General features: G+C 42.3%; 1 protein-coding gene across 2 annotated transcripts in view; it reads left to right on the top strand.

The window, feature by feature from the left end:
• The window catches only part of CA5B (carbonic anhydrase 5B), a 136,291-nt gene that overhangs the window by 101,259 nt on the left and 12,478 nt on the right, over window positions 1–22,554 (top strand). For both annotated transcript variants that reach the window (XM_066249749.1, XM_066249748.1), the window contains exons 4-7: window positions 1,145–1,263; window positions 2,309–2,404; window positions 2,902–2,964; window positions 4,282–4,437. In XM_066249749.1, the coding sequence (XP_066105846.1) occupies window positions 1,145–1,263; window positions 2,309–2,404; window positions 2,902–2,964; window positions 4,282–4,437 (434 nt within the window). The remainder of the gene's footprint in view (window positions 1–1,144; window positions 1,264–2,308; window positions 2,405–2,901; window positions 2,965–4,281; window positions 4,438–22,554) is intronic.

The raw sequence follows: 22,554 nt of genomic DNA, 5'->3' as shown, positions 1-22,554 counted from the left end.
AATATGGAGCTGGGATAGGAAAATAAGAAATTTTGGTAGACATTTTATTTTTATATTAGTACACTTTAGTAACATACTCCTATTAATTTATTGAATCATTTTGTATTATTCTCTGCACTGGCCCTGCCCCCAACAAAAACTAGTCATTGGCATCTTTGCTCACCTCTTACAAAACTCCTTTTTAAAGAGGAAGTTAGGTAAAATATTTTCAAAAGCCAGTACAATACATAGCAGACCATTATATGACATCCAGCGTATTTGGTCCTTGAGATCTCTGTACTCAATCATTCATGTACGTAAAATTCAACAAATGATGTGATAAACTCTAAAGATCATTAAGATAGATGAGATGGATGGTTTTCATGTTGTTGTATTGTTTTAACCATGGACAGACATCACCAGAGTCTGATTAGATGGATGAAATGAGGAACTAATATGCTTTAGCAAATTCAAGCAAAAAATAAAATAAAAACAAAACAATGAGCACCAACCAAAGCCTGAGGATGAGTGACTTGAAAAATTCATATCCAGATATTTTGCCTATACTGTAATGTATTGATTTCACTAGTATTAGAAAACTTCTGTCTAACTAAACAAAAGGTACTTATTATTCAATACAGTGAGCTGGTGGTGAAGTGTGTGAATCACTCCCATTGTTCACTCTGTCCAAAGGGAGATGGGTGATCATTTTTAACTTACAAATCTCCTATTCCATTTCAATGAAAGGGAAAGAAATTCTAGTATCTGAAAATTGAAAAGCATCAGTGCATAAAAAATCAATAGAATACCTTTTGTCCCCATATTTCAGTTTTATAAGATTGGGTTGGATAAATATGCTGAGAGAAATATGTATTTTACTGTACCCAATACAGTAAATGTAGAATATAAAAATAAGTCATGAATTGGCCTTAAACAATTGTATATAGCTTGGAGTGGAGTTAAGTCTCAGTGTTATTCAGAGTACAGGTCTCTCCCTTACACATGTATTAACTGCACGGAGATCAACTTGATAAATACTTGTATATAATACAGTGTGTCCCTTCAGGACAGTTCACATAGAATGCTCATCCACAGATTTGGCCTCTCCCCCTACCTTCCATGGCGTGAAAAACTGTCCCCTAAATTGTTGGATGTGCCATTTCAGTGATCAAGGGTGGACCCCTGGAACATAACTACCGGTTGAAGCAGTTCCATTTTCACTGGGGGGCCATCGATGCCTGGGGCTCCGAGCATACCGTGGACAGCAAATGTTACCCAGCAGAGGTATGTTGAGAAGCTCAGGAACAGTAACAACTGTGGAGAAGTGGGGATAGTTCAGAGTTTCTAGTTTGAAGGACTTACCAGGAAGAATCAGGTGATTCTTATAAATCTAGATAGCTCTCTCAGGGCCATATTAGATTATTCCCAGTTATTACATTTAAAATGACAACTGCCTTCATCTCATAATATAGCAGAAATGAACTTTAAGATTTTATTAATGGAATTATTTCAGAATTCTAAGCTAAGTTCAAATCATAGGCTAAAGTAAAAACCCAGTAACAGTGCAGGGCCACCAGGTCCATAATCCAAGTGAGAGACAGTGGGAACCTAAATGAAGGCTGGGACAATAGAAAGAGGGAAGAAGAGCAAGATTTAACAGGTATTTCTGAAATAAGAGCAACAGGTCTTTAGGTGGGATCCTCTTGAGAGGAGAGGGGAGGGGAGGGGAGAAAGGGAGGGAGAGAGGGAACCACTTGGTGAGGGTATCACTTGGGAGGCTGGGTTATGAAGCATTCATGAATGATGAATGAGCAGTGATTTGTAGTGAAACACAGGGGCACATAGCACATAGCACATAGCACATAGAATTTCTTCTAAAATCTTTCCCCTTGGTTTAGTTTTAAGTGTTACCTTCAAAAGAAACACATTTTAACTGATTCTCCCTCAAAGAAATGTGTCTTCAACTCCTGTCTAAATCACTTGGGGAGAATCTATTTCATTCAAGATAAACATCTGTTCTTTATATGCAAATCAGAATGGGGATGGCCAAGTGTTGCTCCCTTACTGAAATGTTACTCTGCTATAAGTATTTTAGTTTTCTCCCCAAATAAACATCTCTATTCCAAAGTCATAATAATTTCTACTGCTGCATACATTTCTTCTTTTTCTTCATTTTTACCTCATTTTGCACCACACTGCCTTATGCTTTTCCCAGTGGCTTGGTTTTGGGTGAGAAAACATGTTGATATATCGTATGTTGAATAAGGCTGTCTGTTTCGGAGCGATCCTATGTGGTCATGTGTCAAACCATCTTTCAATGGTGTTTCAGCTGCACCTGGTGCATTGGAATGCAGACAAATTTGAAAACTTTGAGGATGCAGCACTGGAAGAAAATGGTTTGGCTGTGATAGGAGTATTTTTAAAGGTAAAAAATAAGTTACCAACTTTAACGTATGTGTAATATTCTAGGATGAACAGATAGAACATTGCAATACTAAGTTCTGAGAATATTGGGGGAAATAGTTAAAATACATAATTACTATGAATATATTTTAAATAGTATAAAAATGCAAGTCCAACAGAGTAGTCACAAGCCACATGTGGCAAATGAGCACTTGAAATGTAGTTACTTTGACTATGGAACAATTTTTAATTCTAATGAATTTAAAATTCAATTTAAGAACTGATAGTTAAATGGGGGCACACCATTTCCTGTAGGCAATTGGACTGTGTCTACACACAGCCCATTTACTTGTGTGTCTACTTCAATTTAGTGATCTAAATTACAAGGTTAAGTGTAGTTTAAGTAGTACAGTTGGTTTCTTTTTATGTAATCACCAGGTGGTTAATTTTAATTCATGTTCTGTTACAGTTTCAAATGTATCAATTGTTTTTAATACTTTCTCATTGCTTCTTCTTTAGCTAGGGGAAAATCATAAAGAGTTACAGAAATTGGTGGATACATTGCCATCAATTAAGCATAAGGTAATATATTTTTTCCAAAATCACTTGAAATATATTTTGTTTCAATCTCAGGAGTGGAAATACTAACAAGGCCCTTTGAATTGAGAAATGTAATTAATTGCAGTGTAGTTCAGGTTCTCTTTGAAAGTTCCCTAAACACCAACTTGCCATTTATGATGCTTGTATGTTGAGAGTGCCTCTGGCCCCGGGATGCCTTTCAGGGGACCGAAGGCATTCCATTGGTGGGCACTGGCCACTGTAATTTTGCTGCCATGCCACTGAGCACTCAAGAAACATAATGGGGTCCCTTCCTTTGCTGCTGATACTTCCTCCTTCTCAATCCTTGTGGAAACAATCAGAGCAGCCTTCTTGACTCTAGTAACCCTCCCTCAGGCAGGAAGCAGAGGAAAGTTAGAAGACACTTGACTTGTTTTTAAAGAAGAATTACCCATATCCTTCAGGATGGATACCTTTGGCCAGCCTCAAGATCAATTGTTCAATATTCAGAATCCCAAAGGGGCCGCTCCCTGGAAGTCCACATATTCTCTCTCTCTTTCTCTCTCCCTCCCTCTCTATATCCCCCTTTTTCTTTCCCTTCTCTCTCTTGTTTTCTTTTGAGTCCAGGATCCTGGCTTCTAACTTGCATTGGATTTTAGAAAGGAGGAGGATGTTAATCTCTTAAAAAAGGAAGCCTCCTTATTCATGTACCAGCCACCACCTAAACCAAGGGTCCCCAAACTTTTTACACAGGGGGCCAGTTCACTGTCCCTCAGACTGTTGGAGGGCCAGACTATAAAAAAATATGAACAAATTCCTGTGCACATTGCACATATCTTATTTTAAAGTAAAAAAACAAAACGGAAACAAATACAATATTTAAAATAAAGAACGAGTAAATTTAAATCAACAAACTGACCAGTATTTCAATGGGAACTATGCTCCTCTCACTGACCACCAATGAAAGAGGTGTCCCTTCTGGAAGTATGGTGGGGGCCAGATAAATGGCCTCAGGGGGCCACATGCGGCCCGCGGGCTGTAGTTTGGGGACCCCTGACCTAAACCTTCCCAAAAGTTCAGAGGAAACCACCTGTTGGAAACTCACTAGAATGAAGGGAGAAAATGGGTTCTGCCGTGTTCACACTGAGGAATGTCAAAAATCCACAGTTAACTTGAGCAAAGCATGGGCATGATTCAGTCCTAAGATGCCCAGATGGCCTCTAGAAACTCTTCCAGTCTACTGCTAATCCCCCAACATTCCTAGAATCATTGCCTTGTCATCAGATTCCTGAGTGGTTTTCACTATGAAATGATATTGCGTCGACCCATTCTCTTGACCAGGACACCCTAGTGGAATTTGAGTCGTTTGACCCTGCCTGCCTGATACCCACCTGTCCGGACTACTGGACCTACTCGGGGTCCCTGACCACTCCACCACTCTCGGAGTCTGTTACCTGGATCATTAAGAAGCAACCTGTAGAGGTTGATCATGAGCAGGTATGTTCTTTCTTTTCCCTATAAGGAAATTCTAGTCTGCCCCTTCAAAACAAGGCTGGGCTAAACCTTGGGATCAGTTTTTAACATCTTATAATGCTTATATGTTTTTATTAAAATGTGTTAACTACTTGTCTAATTTGGATATAAATTAGGAAATGCTTCAAATTAACCAGAAAGAGAAGTTAAAACTTAGGAAATATAAAAAAAGCTTTTTACATCCATATTTGACAGTGATATGTTTATTGTATTGTATATTTTGTATATAAATATGAATGTCTATTTAAACAAGACCCTTTAAAAGTGAAGAACAAAAGCTAGAAATGAATGTGCTCGAAACTCTAACTTTTTTAAGGTAATTTTGCTCTGGAATCTCAGGATAAGGACGGAATCCAATAATGTCTGTCTAGAAATGTTATTTTAAGTCAGTTGTTCTGAATTTGGAATTTATTTCTTCCTTAGAAACTTAAGTTTAAGTGGTAATTATTATGTCAATACACAAAGTCCTGTTTAATTGTAAAGCCAGTATCCACGGCCACCATCATAGCCGCCTGGCCCATGTAGATTTGCATTCAAGTCGAACAGACGGTAATGAAACAATGGAGCAAGAACTGATGGATCATTAGCTTAAATCCTAGCTTGTACCCTGTGGGCAAGAAATACACATAGTGGGAAAACACTTCCCTTTCTATTCAGGGCTCCCAAAGCCACTGACTTATCCGAGTTTCCTAGAATCAAAGTTTTCTACCTCACCAGCCTTATTCACCTCTGTTCCCCATCTCCTTCTCTCTGCACAAGCTCTGCACAAACTGCCTTCTCCTTCAACACTCTGCTTTCTTGGCTGCTTCTCCTCTCCTCCAAGTGGCCTTTCTCTGCTCTCCTTCAGCATGGGCTCCTCTGCCCCATTTTATAGTATAGAAATCAAAACCTTTAATCCAATATACAAACAAGGAAGTCTCTGATACAGTCACTTAGGGTTGGAAGGCTTAGTCTTAAAACTAAGCCTTAGGGTATAATGACCCTGCCTGCTTATAGCCTGTCCCTCACACCCAATGCAAACTATAAGCGAGTAAACATATACATCATATTTACAAACTTGACCAACATTCCACCCCTTTTGCTAGCTTCACAATCTAAAGTGCAGGTATTCCTGCACAAGGAAATTAGGCACATTACACAAATTATAACAACATAGCAAATTATACATCAACAATTACAAAGGTACATTTCACCAGTCTCTGAGCACTTTGCCAAAAGTACAAAATGTCCTCAGCCTTCTTTCTAGCCATGGGGAAAGCTTCCCGGGGCAGGGGATGGCCTCCAGATAAGCCATCTCCCACCCTCATCAGGGTATTTCACATTGTCCAAAATCCGTAAGTCCATCCAACAAAGGAGCCAGTGCCCACTCTGGTCATAGTCCAGGAATCAGTCCACGCACGTGGGGCCTCAGCCTCCCCCTTCATTCCTGTCATCCTAGAAGGTCTTACACTGTCCCAAAGAGGAGCACACGGCAATGGCAGTCAGCATTTCTGTCTCTGCTCCAGAGAGCTTGATGGCATTCACCCCTATGTCCCAAAATCGCAGACCTACCAGAGGTGTAGCAAGTACTCCTTGCTGCTAGGCTCTCACCTTCTGGACACTTTGGATTGCAATTCCAGACCGATTCTACTCATCCTCCAAAGAAGAACTGAAAACATCAGCTCCCACTACCGGGCTCGAGCCCTGGGCTGCCGCCACCTTCTGCTCTGCAGACCTTTAGCCCCAGCCCCAGCCTTAGCACTGGCCTCCTGCCACTGCTGGCTCTCCACAACGTCCAGGGCAATCTGCAACTCACGAACCTGTGATTCCTTCTCCAGTGGCTGCTCCATTTCCAAGTGAATTTCACGAACCTGGTCGGCCTCCTCCAGTGCTTGCTCCAGCTCCAAGGTCGGCATCTACTTCCCCCATGTTTGCTCCAGCTTCTTCCACTGCTCAGTTTGCAGGTCCCAGGCAGCCTCTTACACAGAGCTCTTGAATTCCCCATGCATGGCTATAAAAGTCAGCCAGCCTACAGCCCCCAAAAGGACAGCCGTGGGGAACCATAACAGCAGCCAGTCTCTACCCCACCGCTCAAAGGTGACTCCATACCAATCTGTATTGAATCCTGCAACAGACTACACCAATTGTAAAGCCAGTATCCACGGCCACCATCACAGCTGCCTGGCCCATGCAGGGTCGCATTTGATTGGGACAGACAGTAATAAAACAACAGATCCAAGAACTGGTGGGCCATTAGCTTTAGTCCTAGCTTGCACCCGGCGAGTGAGAAATATACACAGTGGGAAAACACTTCCTTTTCCATTCAGGGCTCCCAAAGCCACTGACTTATCCGAGTTTCCTAGAATCAAAGTTTCTACCTCACCAGCCTTATTCACCTCTGTTCCCCGTCTCCTTCTCTTTGCACAAACTGCCTTCTCCTTTAGCACTCCTCCATCTTGCTACTTCTCTCCTCCACGTGGCCTTTCTCTTTTCTCCTTCAGCATGGGCTCCTCAGCCCCCATATTATACTGTAGAAATCAAAACCTTTAATCCAATATACAAACAAGGAAGTCTCTGATACAATCACTTAGGGTGGGAAGGCTTAGTCTTAAAACTAAGCCTTAGGTTATAACAACCCTGCCTGGTTACAGCCTGTCCCCCACACCCAATGCAAACTATAAACGAGCAAACATTTACATCGGGGTAGTCAACCTTTTTATACCTACCACCCACTTTTGTATCTCTGTTAGTAGTAAAATTTTCTCACTGCCCACTGGTTCCATAGTAATGGTGATTTATAAAGTAGGGAAGTAACTTTACTTTATAAAATTTATAAAGCAGAGTTACAGCAAGTTAAAGCATGTAATAATAATTACTTACCAAGTTCTTTAAGTCAGATTTTCACTAAGTTTGGCAGAATAAATCTTTATAAAACAACTTATTATAGTTAAATCTATCTTTGTATTTATACTTTGGTTGCTCATCTACCACCCATCATGAAAGCTGGAATGCCCACTAGTGGGTGGTAGGGACCAGGTTGACTACCACTGATATACATCATATTTACAAATTTATTTGACCAACACCCTTCAAAACAAGGCTGGGCTCAAACTTTGGGACCAGTTTTTAATATCTTACAATGCTTATAAATTTTTATTAAAATGTGCTAACTACTTGTCTAATTTGGATATAAATTAGGAAATGCTTCAAATTAACCAGAAAGAGAAGTTAAAACTTAGGAAATATAAAAAAAGCTTTTTACATCCATATTTGACAGTGATATGTTTATTGTATTGTATATTTTATATATAAATATGAATGTCTCTTTAAACAAGACCCTTTAAAAGTGAAGAACAAAAGCTAGAAATGAATGTGCTCAAAACTCTAATTTTTTTAAGGTAATTTTGCTCTGGAATCTCAGGATAAGGACAGAATCCAATAATGTCTATCTAGAAATGTTATTTTAAGTCAGTTGTTCTGAATTTGGAATTTATTTCTTCCTTAGAAACTTAAGTTTAAGTGGTGATTATTATGTCAATACACAAAATCCTGTTTAATTCATAATATTGATATAAGTAAACTACATTACATGCTTACACTTGCTTTATGAGATTTTTATTAATTACAAAGCATTTTCACAAGAACACAAACTTTCAAAGATCTTTTATGAAAATAGGATAACAATACATATCAAAGATTGGGCTAGGAAAAAGCTAACTATAGACTGATATCCCTGAAGAATATACTTTTTAAAATGCTAAAATAACATATTAGATTGCTTCTTGTCCTTGGCTAAGATTAAGTGTAATTAAAAAATATTAGAAACAATATTGCAGTACAGTAAAAGAAATATATACTTTGTGCAAGTAGCATTTATTTCAGTAATGCAAGAATGATTTATTAAGAATGATATTAATATAATTCATCATATCAATGAATTGAAATATAAAAATTATATACTAATTTACATAGATTCTTAAAAACCATTAGCAAAATTTGTCATTCAGTTCTTTTAAATTTCAATAAAATAGAAATATATGGAGACTTGCCCAACTTGATAAGAGATTTATCTCAGTTCTAAAGCAATTAATTACCATATTAACCTTTATATTAAATTATATTCTAGAAACGGTTAATATAATTAGACCTCTCAAAATAAAGAAAAAACTATAAAATAATATAAACCAGTAATTAATGAAATATGTAAAGCCAGTAGCCATGGCCACCATCACAGCCACCTGGCCCATGCAGGTTTGCATTTGATTCGGATAGTCAGTAATGAAACAATGGAGCCAAAAACTGGTGGGCCATTACCTTTAATCCTAGCTTGCACCCGGCGGGCAAGTAAAAACACACACTGCACTCCAAAACCCACTCATTCAGTGCTCACAAAGCTACTGACTTATCCAAGTTTTCTACAATCAAAGGTTGCTAGCTCACTAGCCTTATTCACCTCTGTTCCCCATCTCCTTCTCTCTGCACAAACTGGCTTCTCCTTCAGCACTCTGCCAACTTGGATACTTCTCCTCTCCTCCATGTGGCCTTTATCTGCTCTCCTTTCTCTGCTCTCTCCTCTAATACTAATCTCAGGAACCAAGAGAGAGCAAGATCCTGGTCTGCCCCATTTTATAGTGTAGAAACCAAAACCTCTAATTCAATATATAAACAAGGAAGTCTCTGATACAAAGTCACTTATATGAGGCATAATGGGATTCCTCATGAGACTGCACCACCCCACATCAAAAAGGGTGGGAAAGGTTTAGTTCCAAAACCAAGCCCCAGGCTACAAGGATCCTGACTGCCCACAGCCCGCCCCCAACACACATTAATATAATCATACCAAAATAAGCAAGGGAACTCATGAGGCCATACAGCAAGGAGATCTATGTACTCATCTGTGAAATCTTAAAAAGTTTATATAGAGGCAGATGTACAGACTCCCAGCTCACACCACCAAACTGGATTACAAATTAATTTAGGAAAAATCAGTGTGAAAAACCAACTCTGGACTACAAGAACAGCTCTCAAAAACCAAGGAGCAAAGAAGCCACACCAAGCCTGGTAGGGAGCACTGAGGAGCGGTGGCTCTCCTCTGCTCACAGGAACGGGGGGGGGGGTGAGGCTGAGAGCCTACATGGGCCCTCGCTCCAAGGAAAAGAGCAGAAAATATCGCTCACAGCCACTTGCCTGGGGACCTGGGAACAAGGTGTGTTGAAAGGGCTGACTAGTCTTCCAAAAGGAAAAGGGAGAGAGAGAGACAGATGGTGAGGGACAGAGGAATGCATGGGATGACCTGAGAAGCTGACTCATCCAGTGCTGGAGGTGGCAATCACTGGGGGAGCGGTTGATTCTTCCACACAATACAAGCCTAAAGTAGTTACAGGTGACCCATCTCCAGACATCTCTCGAGCTCCAATCAGTGCAACAAGACACAGCTGAAAACAAGAAGTGGGGATGAGGGGCAGTAACTCAGGTCTCCATGGAGATCTGAGATACACCTCTCCCTACTGAAAAAACACCCCACCCCCGGAGAGAGTAATTGGCAGATCAGGACTTCAGAGTCTCAGGTTACACCCACCGCATTCCTGGATACAGTTTCAAATAAGCTCCCAGCTGAGATCAGTAAAGAAGACTACTACATGTTAAGAAAACTGAGAAGAAAACAAAAAAATTAAGACTTCAAAGCGGCTCTACTAGAAAAGCCAAATCTGACAGTGGATTACAAATAACAGCTGATGCCAACCCAAGAAGACCTAGAAATAACACAACTGAAAATTGGAGGCAGACAACACCAAGCCTAGACTCAACCGGTTCTACAAACAATACACCCAAACACAGAGACATAATGAGAAGACAGAGAAGTGCATTCCAAATGAAACTACAAGAGAAACCTCCAGGAAATGAACTGAGTGATATGAAAACTTCCGGATGCAGAGTTTAAAATAATGATTGTTAGGATGCTTAGGGATCTTAGAACAACAATGGATGGTCATTACAAACACCTAAATAAATAAATAGCAAGTATAACAAAGGACATTGAAATATTAAAAAAGAATCAGTTGGAGATGACAAAGTATCAGAAATGAAAACCACAATGGAAGGAATTAAAAACAGGGTGGATGAAGCTGAGGATTGAATCAGCGAGTTGGAGGACAAGTTGAACAAAGGCATGGAAGCAGAGCAGAAAAAACAAGAGACTCAAAAAGTCTGAGGAAAATCTCTGTGACAACATGAAGAGAAATAACATCTGCATTATAGAGGTTTCTGAGGAAGAAGAGAAAGAACAAGGGATAGAGACTTTGTTCAACCATATTATAACTGCAAACTTCCCTAAATTAATGCAGGAAAAATTCTCAAAAGTTCAAGAAGCACAGAGAACTCCATTGAAAAGAAACCCAAAGAAATCTACACCAAGACACATCATAATTAAAATACCAAAGCTAAGTGATAAAAAGAAAATATTAAAAGCTGCTAGAAAAAAAAAGGCTATCACCTACAAAGGAGCCCCCATAAGGATAACATCTGACTTCTCAACAGAAACACTTGAGGCCAGAAGGGAATGGCAAGAAATATTCAAAGTAAAGCAGAACAAGAACCTACAACCAAGACTACTTTATCCAGCAAGGCTATCATTTAAAATTGAAGGAGAAATAAAAAGCTTCCCAGACAAAAAAAAACCTCAAGGAATTCATTATAACCAAACCAATGCTCCAGGAAATGTTAAGGGCCTGGGCCTGTTGTCAACAGATCAAAGTGGGAAGATAATATAGCAAAAGAGGAATACAGCTTTAAAGAATAAAATGGCAATAAACAACTACATATCAATAATAACCTTAAATATAAATGGATTAAATGATCCAATCAAAAGACATAGGGTAGCTACATGGTTAAGAAAACAGGACTGCCTGACCGGGCAGTGGCGCAGTGGATAGAGTGTCAGACTGCGATGCGGAGGACCCAGGTTCGAGACCCCAAGGTTGCCAGCTTGAGCACGGGCTCATCTGGTTTGAGCAAAAGCTCACCAGCTTGGACCCAAGGTCGCTGACTCGAGCAAGAGGTTCCTCGGTCTGCTGTAGCCCCACGGTCAAGGCACATATGAGAAAGCAATCAATGAACAACTAAAGTGCCACAATGAAAAACTGATGATTGATGCTTCTCATCTCTCTCTGTTCCTTTCTGTCTGTCCCTATCTATCCCTCGCTCTGACTCTCGCTCTGTCTCTGTTAAAAAGAAAAAGAAAAAGAAAAAAAAAACAGGACTCAGGCCTGACCTGTGGTGGCGCAGTGGATAAAGCATCAACCTGGAAATGCTGAGGTCGCTGGTTCGAAAACCTGGGCTTGCCTGGTCAGGGCACATATGGGAGTTGATGCTTCCAGCTCCTCCCCCCTTCTCTCTCTCTGTCTCTCTCTCCTCTCTCTCCCTCTCTGCTCTCTAAAAATAGATAAATTAATTAAAAAAAAGAAAACAGGACTCATACATATGCTGTCTACAAGAGACACACCTAAAAACAAAAGATGCACACAGACTGAAAGTAAAAGGATGGAAAAATATATTTAATGCAATTGGAAATGAAAAAAAAGCTGGGGTAACAATACTTATATCAGACAAAATGGACCTTAAAACAAAGGCTATAGTAAGAGATAAAGAAGACCACTACATAATGATAAAGAGAGCAATCCAACAGGAAGATGTAACCATTATAAATATTTACACACCTAATATAGGAGCACCTAAATATATAAAGCAGACTTTGATGGATATAAAAGGAGAGATCAACAATACTATAATAGTAGGGGATTTCAATACCCCACTAACATCACTAGATAGATCCTCAAGAAAAAAAATTAACAAAGAAACAGCAGAGTACACTGTTAAAGTACACACTAGATCAACTGGATTTAATAGATATCTTCAGAACCTTTCACCTTAAAGCAGCAGAATATACATTCTTTTCAAGTGCTCATGGTACATTCTCTAGGATAGACCACATGTTAGGGCACAAAAGTGGTCTGAACAAATTTAAGAAGATTGAAATCATATCGAGCACTTTCTCTGATCACAATGGCATGAAACTAGAAATCAACCACAAGAGAAAAACTCAAAAATTCTCAAACACATGGAAACTAAATATCAGGTTGTTAAATAACGGATGGATTAACAATGAGATCAAAGAAGAAATAAAAAAAATTCCTAGAAATGAATGATGAACATACAACTCAAAATTTATGGGACACAGCAAAAGCTGTACTGAGAGGAAAGTTCGTAGCACTACAGGCAAATTCAGAGCACTACAGGCATACTTTAAAAACCTAGCAAAAGCTCAAATAAACAACTTCACCCTGCATCTAAAAGAACTAGAAAAAGAACAGCAAATAAAGCCCAGAGGTAACAGAAGGAAGGAAGTAATAAAGATCAAAATGGAAATAAATGACATAGAGGCTAAAGAAACAATACAGAGGATCAATGAAACCAGGAGCTGGTTCTTTGAAAAGGTAAACATTATTGATGAACCTTTAACTTGATTCACCAAGAAAAAAAGAGGGAGGACTCAAATAAATAAAATTAGAAATGAGAGTGGAGAAATAACAATGGACACAACAGAAACACAAAATATTTTAAGAAAATATTATTTAGAACTGTATGCCAAAAAAATTAGACAAACTAGATGAAATGAGCAAATTCCTTGAAACATAAAATCTTCCAAAAATCAATCTGGAAGAATCAGAAAACCTAAACAGACTGATTACAAAAAAAGAGATCGAAACCATTATCAAAAAACTCCTAACAAAGAAAAGTCTGGGGCCTGAAGGCTTCAAAAGTGAATTCTACCAAATATTCAAAAAAGAACTAACTCCTATCCTTCTCAAGCTATTTCAAAATATTCAAGAGGAAGGAAGACTTTCAAGCTCCTTTTATGAGGTGAGCATAATTCTGATTCCAAAACCAGGCAAAGACAACACAAAGAAAGAAAATTATAGGCCAATATCCCTGATGAATATACATGTTAAAATCCTCAACAAAATATTAGCAAACTGGATCCAGCAATACATGAAAAACGCTATGCACCATGATCAAGTGGGATTTATTCTGGGGAGGCAAGGCTAGTAAAATATTTGCAAATGAATCAATGTGATTCATCACATAAACAAAAGGAAGGAGAAAAACCACATGATAATTTCAATAGATGCAGAAAAAGCATTTGATAAACTCCAGCACCCATTCATGATCAAAACTCTCAGCAAAGTGGGAATACAGGGAACATACCTCACCATGATAAAGGCCATCTATGGCAAACCCACAGCCAACATCATACTGAATGGGCAAAAATTAAAAGCAATCCCCTTAAGATCAGGAACAAGGCAGGGGTTCCTCCTTTCACTACTCTTATTCAACATAGTCCTGGAAGTCCTAGCCATAGCAATCAGACAAGAAGAAGAAATAAAAGGCATTCAAATTGGAAAAAAGGAAGTAAAACCATCATTATTTGCAGATGATATGATATTATATATAAAAAACCCTGAAGTTTCAGTCAAAAAACTACTGGACCTGATAAATGAATTCAGCAATGTGGCAGGATATAAAGTTAATACTCAGAAATCAGAGGTATTTTTATACACCAACAATGAACTGTCAGAAAGAGAAATTAAGGAAACAATCTTCTTCACTATTAAAACTAAAAAGTAATGTACCTAGGAGTAAATTTAACCGAGGAGATTAAAGACTTGTACTCAGAAAATTATAAAACATTGATAAAAGAAATCAAGGAAGATATAAACAAATGGAAGATATAAACCATGCTCATGGTTAGGAAGAATAAACATCATTAAAATGTCTACATTACCCAAAGCAATTTATAAATTCAGTGCAATACCAATTAAAATACCAATGACATACTTCAAAAATATAGAACACAGATTCCAAAAATTTATATGGAACCAAAAAAGAACACAAATAGCCTCAGCAATCTTGAAAAGAAAGAATAAAGTGGGAAGTATCACACTTCCTGATATCAAGTTATACTACAAGGTCATTGTTCTCAAAACGGCCTGGTACTGGCATATGAACAGGCATATAGATCAATGGAACAGAACAGAGAACCCAGAAATAAACCCACACCTTTATGGACAACTGATATTTGACAAAGGAGGTAAGAGCATACAATGAAGTAAAGACAGTCTCTTTAATAAATGGTGTTGGGAAAATTGGACATCTACTTGCAAAAAAAATGAAACTAGACCACCAACTCACACCATTCACAAAAATAAACTTAAAATGGATAAAAGACTTAAATGTAAGCCGTGCAACCATAAGCATCTTAGAAGAAAACATAGGCAGTGAGCTCCCTGACATCTCTCGCAGCAATATATTTGCCGATTAATCTCCACGGGCAAGTGGAATAAAAGACAAGATAAACAAATGGGACTATATCAAACTAAAAAGCTTCTGCACAGCCAAAGACAACAAGAACAGAATAAAAAGACAAACTACATAATGGGAGAACATATTTGACAATATGTCTGATAAGGGGTTAATAACCAAAATTTATAAAGAACTTATAAAACTCAACACCAGGAAGACAAACAATCCAATCAAAAAATGGGCAAAAGAAATGAATAGACACTTTTCCAAAGAGGACATACAGATGGCCAATAGGCATATGAAAAAATGCTCAACATCACTAATCATTAGAGAAATGCAAATTAAAACCACAATGAGGTATCACCTCACACCAGTCAGAATGGTGCTCATCAACAAAAGAACACAGAATAAGTGCTGGCAAGGATGTGGAGAAGAGGGAACCCTCCTGCACTGCTGGTGGGAATGCAGACTGGTGCAGCCTCTGTGGAAAACAGTATGGAGATTCCTCAAGAAATTAAAAATCGAATTGCCTTTTGACCCAGCTATCACACTTTTAGGAATATACCCCAAGAACACCATAGCACTGTTTCAAAAGGAGAAATGCACCCCATGTTTATGGCAGCATTGTTCACAATAATGAAGATCTGGAAACAGCCCAAGTGTCCATCAGGGGACGAGTGGATTAAAAAGCTTTGGTACATATACAGTATGGAATACTACTCAGCCTTAAGAAATAATGACATCGGATCATTTACAACAACATGAATGGAACTTGATAACATTATACTGAGTGAAATAAGTAAATCAGAAAAAACTAAGAACTATATGATTCTATACATAGATGGGACATAAAAATGAGACTCAGAGACATGGACAAGAATGTAATGGTAACTGGGAGAAAGGAGAGGGAGGGGGTGGGGGGAGAGGAGAAGCACAAAGAAAACCAGATAGAAGGTGACAGAAGACAATTTGACTTTGGGTGAGGGGTATGCAAGATAATCAGATGTCAAAATAATGTGGAAATGTTTTCTCTGAACATATGTACCCTGATTTATCAATGTCACCCCATTTAAATTAATAAAAAAAGTTTATAAAAAATATATATGTATAACCATGTCCATCCCAAGCAAGGACAACCAATATTGTCACCTGAACAATGGGCTTCCACGTGGGCAGCACCATCTTTAACAAAGTGAGCATAATATATTTTATCTGCCCAACACTTTTGAACTATATATCAAAACCAGAAGTCTTAAAGAAAGCAACTAGTAAATTAGACTGCATATTTTTTTTTATTTTGTGTGATGAAACCTAGTACTAACAAATGGCAAAATACAGATCTTGACAGCCCATAAGCTTGGGTTTAGTAGCCTATACATTTATTTAATCTGCTTCTATTCTTCTTATTAAAAAATTGACCTAACAACTGAAAATAAATAAATGAAATAAATAAACCAGAGTGTCAGTGTCTCATGTGGAGGACTTTAGAAGTAAAATTTCAAATGGGAAAATTCAGTAAGAAAAAAAAAATGCTGTCATTTATAATCCTAGCTGCTTATAATCTAACTGCTCAGTGTTAATCATTGTTTGGGTATTGTAAGGTATTTTCTGCTGAGGAAGAAAGAAGGATGTAGCCACCAAGTGTGGACAAGCAAATGCTTTATTTAGAGTGCTCCTGGGTGAGGTTCACTGGTCCACAAGACGGGCCAGGGAAGTCTCGCAGCTTCTCCCGCCCAGGGGTGATTTATAGCATTGGTAGGGTGGTGGTGGGTTGATATGTTGTGGCGAAATTTCATTAGCTGACAGACAGTTGTCTTTTTTCAAAATGCTCCTGGGCCATTTCTTTTGGTGGTCATGGGCATGGGTGGTTCCTCATGTGACCCTCCCCCATTGCCAACGGACCTCACATTCCGACCTTTTATGTTAGATAGGGCGCCGCTATCCTCTGGCTACTCCCTGCTGGTTAGGGGTGTTGTGGGAAGGGAGATCAGAAGATGGTGGCAAATTCCCGGTGGGAGGGACAGGAGTAACAGGAGGATCTGCAGGGCCCAAACTTTTGGTGAGCCAAAGACGGGTGGGGCCCAGTGTTTCCAATTGCCAGTGGTTCTGTACGGGGGCAAGCTATAGGCAGGAAACATGGTACCAAGGTGTTTGCCCTAGGAGCTTGGCTGCAGTAGGAGTAGTCAGTATTACCGTATGGGGTCCCATCCACCTGGGCTATAGGGAGCCGGGCTGGAGTTCTCTTAGAAGAACTCTGTCCCCTGGTTGGAGAGGGACTTCTGGGTGAGCTTCACTTGGACCCCTTATGGGAGGGACAGTCTGGTCTGCATGTTTCCTAAGAAGATGGCGAAGTAAAGACAGAAAGGGGAGGAACATGGCAAGAGGAGGGGGGTTGACAGGTAAGCTGTGATTGATTAGGAATGGTCTACCGTAAACCAGCTCAAAGGGGCTGAGTCCAGTGGGGTTTCGCGGGGTTGCCCTGATTCTGGTGAGTGCCAGGGGAAGGAGGTTTGGCCAGGAGAGCCTGGCCTCGATGGAAAGTTTAGTTAGCTGACCCTTCAGGATGCCATGGTCCCTTTCCACCTTACCCAACGATTGAGGGTGATAGGGTATGTGGAGCTTCCAGGTGATGTTGAGAGAGGTGGCGACCTGCTGGACTATTTGGGCAGTGAAGGCCGGGCCATTGTCTGACTGGATGGTAGTCGGCAGTCCAAACCGTGGGATGATGTTTTCAACGAGAATGGAGGCAACGGTGTCTGCTGTCTCTCGAGAAGTTGGAAAGGCTTCTATCCATCTTGAAAAGGTATCAACAAAAGTTAGGAGATAGCGGAGTTTTTGTGAGGGTCATGTGAGTGAAGTCGATTTGCCAATCTTGGCCCGGTAAGTGGCCCTCAGCTGATGAGTAGGGAAGCGGGGGCGGAGTCCCCCTTGTGTAGACGTTTTGGAACAGATAGTGAATGATGCGTGTACCCTTTCGATAGTCTGATGGAGGCCTGGGAAGAAAAAGAGTGGTTGTAAGAATCGATAGAGAGCTTTCAGCCCTGTGTGTAAGGAACAGTGGATATCAGAAAGGAGAGTTTCAGCCTGTCCTTTCAGCCCTGTGTGTAAGGAACAGTGGATATCAGAAAGGAGAGCTTCAGCCTGTCCAATTCTATCTCCGAGAAATACCCATCCCTGGTTGCACACGTCTCCACCCTTTATGAGGAGGTTCTTTTCTTCCTTAGGAGTGGGGAGATTTCAAGGAGGTGGAGAGAAACGTGAGAGGAGAGGGGGAGGCTCCCAGGGTGAGGTTTCGAGCTGTCACGTAGGCCCGAACATTTCCCAAGGCCACCGGGTCCTGAGAGGCTTAATGGCCCCTACAATGTACCACAGCCACCTCAGCGGGAAGCTGTAATGCCTGCAAAAGTTTAATGAGGGTAGCATTGATTATGGGGGAGCCCTTGGTAGTGAGGAAGCCCCTTTCTTTCCAGAGGGCAGAGTGGCTGTGGGTGATAAGAAAAGCATATTTAGAGTCAGTATATATAGTTACGCGTTTTCCCTGGGCCAGAGTGAGTGCCCGCGTGAGGGCAATCAACTCTGCTTTCTGGGAGGTGGTGCCCTCTGGCAGCTGTTGGGTTTCTAGGGTGGAGGAGGTGGTGACCACTGCGTAGGCTGCCCATCGTCGTCCGTCAGGTCCCTGTACAGAGCTCCCATCTACAAAGAGTATTAGATCTGGATCTTTTAGAGGGGAATCTGATCATCCATCTCAGGGTCTGTTGAGGACATTAGCTCTGTACAAGAGTGGGTGGGTTCCGGAAGTGTTGCTGGAGCTGGCAGTAGAGTAGCTGGGTTGAGTCGAGGAGAGGGCAAAAGAGTGACTGAAGGGTTTTCAATGAACAGGAGGTAAAATTCTTGTAGGTGGGAAGGACCCAATAGTGAAAGAGATTTGTGTGAAAGAAGGTCAGTGAGCCTGTGGGAGGAGAAGACAGTGATGGGCTGGGAAAGGGTGAGCTTAGTAGCCTCCTTGGTGAGTTCAGCTGCCTCGTCCAGTGCCCGGAGGCAGGGCTGCCAGCCTTTGACAGTGGTGTCTAATTGTTTAGAGAGATATACCACGGGGTGGTATGTAGGCCCCACAGGTTGAGTCAGTACTCCAATTGCATTACCGTCCTTTTCATCAGTGAAAAGGTGGAAGGGGCATCTGGGGTCAGGTAAAGCGAGAGGGGGAGAGGATATGAGGGCATTTTGAAGGGTAGAGAAAGCCCTTTTTATGGTGTCGGGGGATGTGAGAAGTCCTGTGGGAGTCTCTTTTGCAGCCTCATAGAGGGGTTTGGCTAAGAGAGGGAAATTGGGAATCCAGTGTTGAAAGAAGCCTATTAGACCGAAGAAAGAATCTGATCAGTGGTGGTAGGTGGTTGGAGGCTGCGGAGGGTCTGAGTTCAATCTAGAGTGAGTCCTCGGGTGGTGGGAGTTAAGGCAATGCCCAGATAGACTGTGGACTGAGAGTGAAGTTGAGCCTTAGTAGAGGAGACATGATAGCTTTCACGGCAAGGAAGTTAAGAAGGGTGGTGGTGTGTTTCCTTGAGGCAGACAGGGAGGGGCTGCAGAGAAGTAGGTCATCTACATATTGCAAGAGGGTACTTGTCTACAGATCACATGCTGCTAGATCCTGAGCTAGCACCTGCCCAAACAGGTGTGGGCTGTCCCTGAACCCCTGGGGTAGGACAGTCCACGTAAGCTGTTGGGCTGCACTAGTGTCCAGGTCAGTCCAAGTAAAGGCAACAGAAAGTAAGAGTCAGGGTGTAGAGGAATGGTAAAGAAGGCATCCTTGAGGTCTAGGACCATGAAGTGAGTAGTGTCTGAGGGATGTGTGAAAGTAACGTGTATGGATTAGGGAACACCGGATGGAGGGGGACAACCGCCTCATTAATTAGGTGTAAGTCTTGTACAAGGCGGTAGGCCCCTGAGGGTTTTTGAACAGGAAGGATAAGGGTATTGTAGGGAGAGTCCATAGGGATGAATAGGCCTTGATTTAAGAGGCGGGTAATTATGGGTTTAAGGCCCTGTCGATGATTCGCCACAATGGGGAATTGGGGCCTAGATGGGAATTGGGAGGGATTCTTCAAGCGGATGTGTACAGGTGGGTGATGGGTTGCTACCACTGGGGTCGATATGTCCCAAATTTGGGGGTTGACAATGTCTGGTGAAATAGGGGGTGTGATTGAGATAGGGTGATCTGTGGTGGTGGGAGAGCCTTCAGCCAGGAGTGGTAGGAGTAGGTGGGAAGTTGCTGTCAGTTGGATAGTGGCTCCGAGACTTTGTAGAATGTCCTGACCCAGGAGGGGTACAGGGCATGAGGGCATAACTAAGAAGGAGTGTGAAAAGGGGATTCCATCCAAACTGCATGTCAGGAGTGATGTGTGAAGGAGAAAAGAAGGGGTCCCATCTACTCCTATAACCGAGACCCATGAGGGAACTAGAGGTCCAGAGTGTGATGGTAAAACAGAGAAGATAGCCTCTGTGTCCACAAAAAATGAGATGGACTTACCCACTATCTGCAGCATACCGTGGGCTCGGCGAGGGTGATGGGGGTCTTTGAATCTGGGCCGTGTCAATTGTCCATGAGACCAACAAGTTTGAGCGATGGGTCTGCCTGGCTGGCTTGCCCTCCCATTTGGGTGGCTTCTCCTCCACGTAGAGGCGCCAAAGAAAAGCCTGTTACCTGAAGGGGACAATCGATTCACCAGTGGCCAGGCTACTTGCAATCAGGGCAAGGTTTAGTGGGTGGCCTCAGGCAGGGGCCCTACCGGGCCCAGTAATCCTCTTTGCCACATTTAAAGCAAGCTTCTGGTGAGGTTCCTCTTTGCGACCCGGACTTGGGTCGGGCACCTCCTAAACCTTGCCCCTGTTGATCTGCCTGCCGAAGGGCTGCCGCAAGAGCCTGGGTTTGGAGCATTACTTTTTGCTGCATGCAGGCCTGGCGAGCAGCCTCGGCCTTTTCCTCCTGACCATTAAAAACTTTACATGCCATGTTCATCAGGTCTCGAATAGGGGTTTGGGGGCCCTCTTCCGCCTTTTAAAGTTTCTCCCGAAAGTCTGGGGCTGTTTGGGAAATGAAGTGGGTAGCTAATACAGTGGCCCCGGCATTGGAGGGTCTAAACGAGTATGGAGGACCATAGCGTCAGTGAGGCGGTTCAACAAGAGGGCCGGATTTTCCTCAGGCCCTTGAGTGATTTCTCTCAATTTGTCATAGTGAACTACCTTTTGGGCTGCACTCTGCATGCCAGCTATGAGACATTCAATCATTTGGTCTCATCGCCTCCTACCTGTTTGTCCCATCTGGTCATCCCAGTTGGGGTCCGTGTCAGGGACCACCTGTACCCCAACTGGGATTTGGTCATTTGCGAGGTGAACCTGATCGGCATGAGTTCATACCGCTGTCCGGATTCAGTCCTGTTCGTCGGGGGTAAGGGTAGAAAACATGATAACATAGAGATCATGCCAAGTGAGGTCATAAGCCTGAGTGAGATATTGGAATTCCTTGGTATAGGCGGTAGGATTAGAAGAGTGGGAGCCTAAACGCTTTTTTTTTTTTTTTTTTTCATTTTTCTGAAGCTGGAAACAGGGAGAGACAGTCAGACAGACTCCCGCATGCGCCCGACCGGGATCCACCCGGCACGCCCACCAGGGGGCGACGCTCTGCCCACCAGGGGGCGATGCTCTGCCCATCCTGGGCGTCGCCATGATGCGACCCTCCTGGGTGTCGCCATGTTGCGACCAGAGCCACTCTAGCGCCTGGGGCAGAGGCCACAGAGCCATCCCCAGCGCCCGGGCCATCTTTGCTCCAATGGAGCCTTGGCTGCGGGAGGGGAAGAGAGAGACAGAGAGGAAGGTGCAGCAGAGGGGTGGAGAAGCAAATGGGCGCTTCTCCTATGTGCCCTGGCCGGGAATCGAACCCGGGTCCTCTGCACGCTAGGCCGACGCTCTACCGCTGAGCCAACCGGCCAGGGCGCCTAAACGCTTTTTGATTGCAGACAGATCAGAGAGGGAAAAAGGAACATGAACCTGAACAACTTCTTCCACTCTGCCACCTTGCAGAGAGGGCAGAGAAGGTTGTCTCCCTCTGGTGGCTCGGAGGAGGATCTGGTGTGAGCACTGACAGGGGAGGAGAGAGAGGGACGGGTATCTGCAGGCAAATGAGATACAGGGCCCAGTGAAGGGAGAGGAGGACCCTGATAGGGCAGAGGGGATTGTGCAGAAGGGGGAGAGAGTTCCTCAAGGGGGTCGGTGAAGGAGGAAAGATCAGAAGCAGAGGGTTTAGCTGAGGGTTCTCTGGCTAAAAGGACCTGTGCCATAGAGCAGGCGGCACAGAGAATAGGACAGGAGCTCAAATACCAGAAGCCCTGAATGTAAAGGATCTCTGACCATTTCCCAGTTCTCTGGCAATAGTTCTGTAAATAGGTGAGGGTGTTAAAGTCAAAAGTCCCTTCAGGAGGCCACCTGGTCTGGTTATCCAGTGGGTACTGTGGCCAGGTCACAATGGAGAAAGAAGATCAGTTTCTTCTTCTTTAGGGAGGGTTCTATTTTTGAGAAATTCCAGATAAGGCACCCTAGGAGTGTTTTTGAGTCAGGTGTAGATTCCTGTGCCCCCATGGCCGCCCTCAGCCTTGGGGTGATCAGAGATGAGAATTGGCATCCCGCAACTCAATCTCTGGCCACCGGACAGTCAGGCAGAGTGGGAGTGTCCGGGACGTCTCCATGGGCACA

The sequence above is a fragment of the Saccopteryx bilineata genome, chromosome X (assembly GCF_036850765.1).
Source record: "Saccopteryx bilineata isolate mSacBil1 chromosome X, mSacBil1_pri_phased_curated, whole genome shotgun sequence".
NCBI classification, from domain to species: Eukaryota; Metazoa; Chordata; class Mammalia; order Chiroptera; family Emballonuridae; genus Saccopteryx; species Saccopteryx bilineata.
The sequence above is the reverse complement of the archived record's forward strand: the minus strand, read 5'-3'. Positions and strand labels throughout refer to the sequence as shown.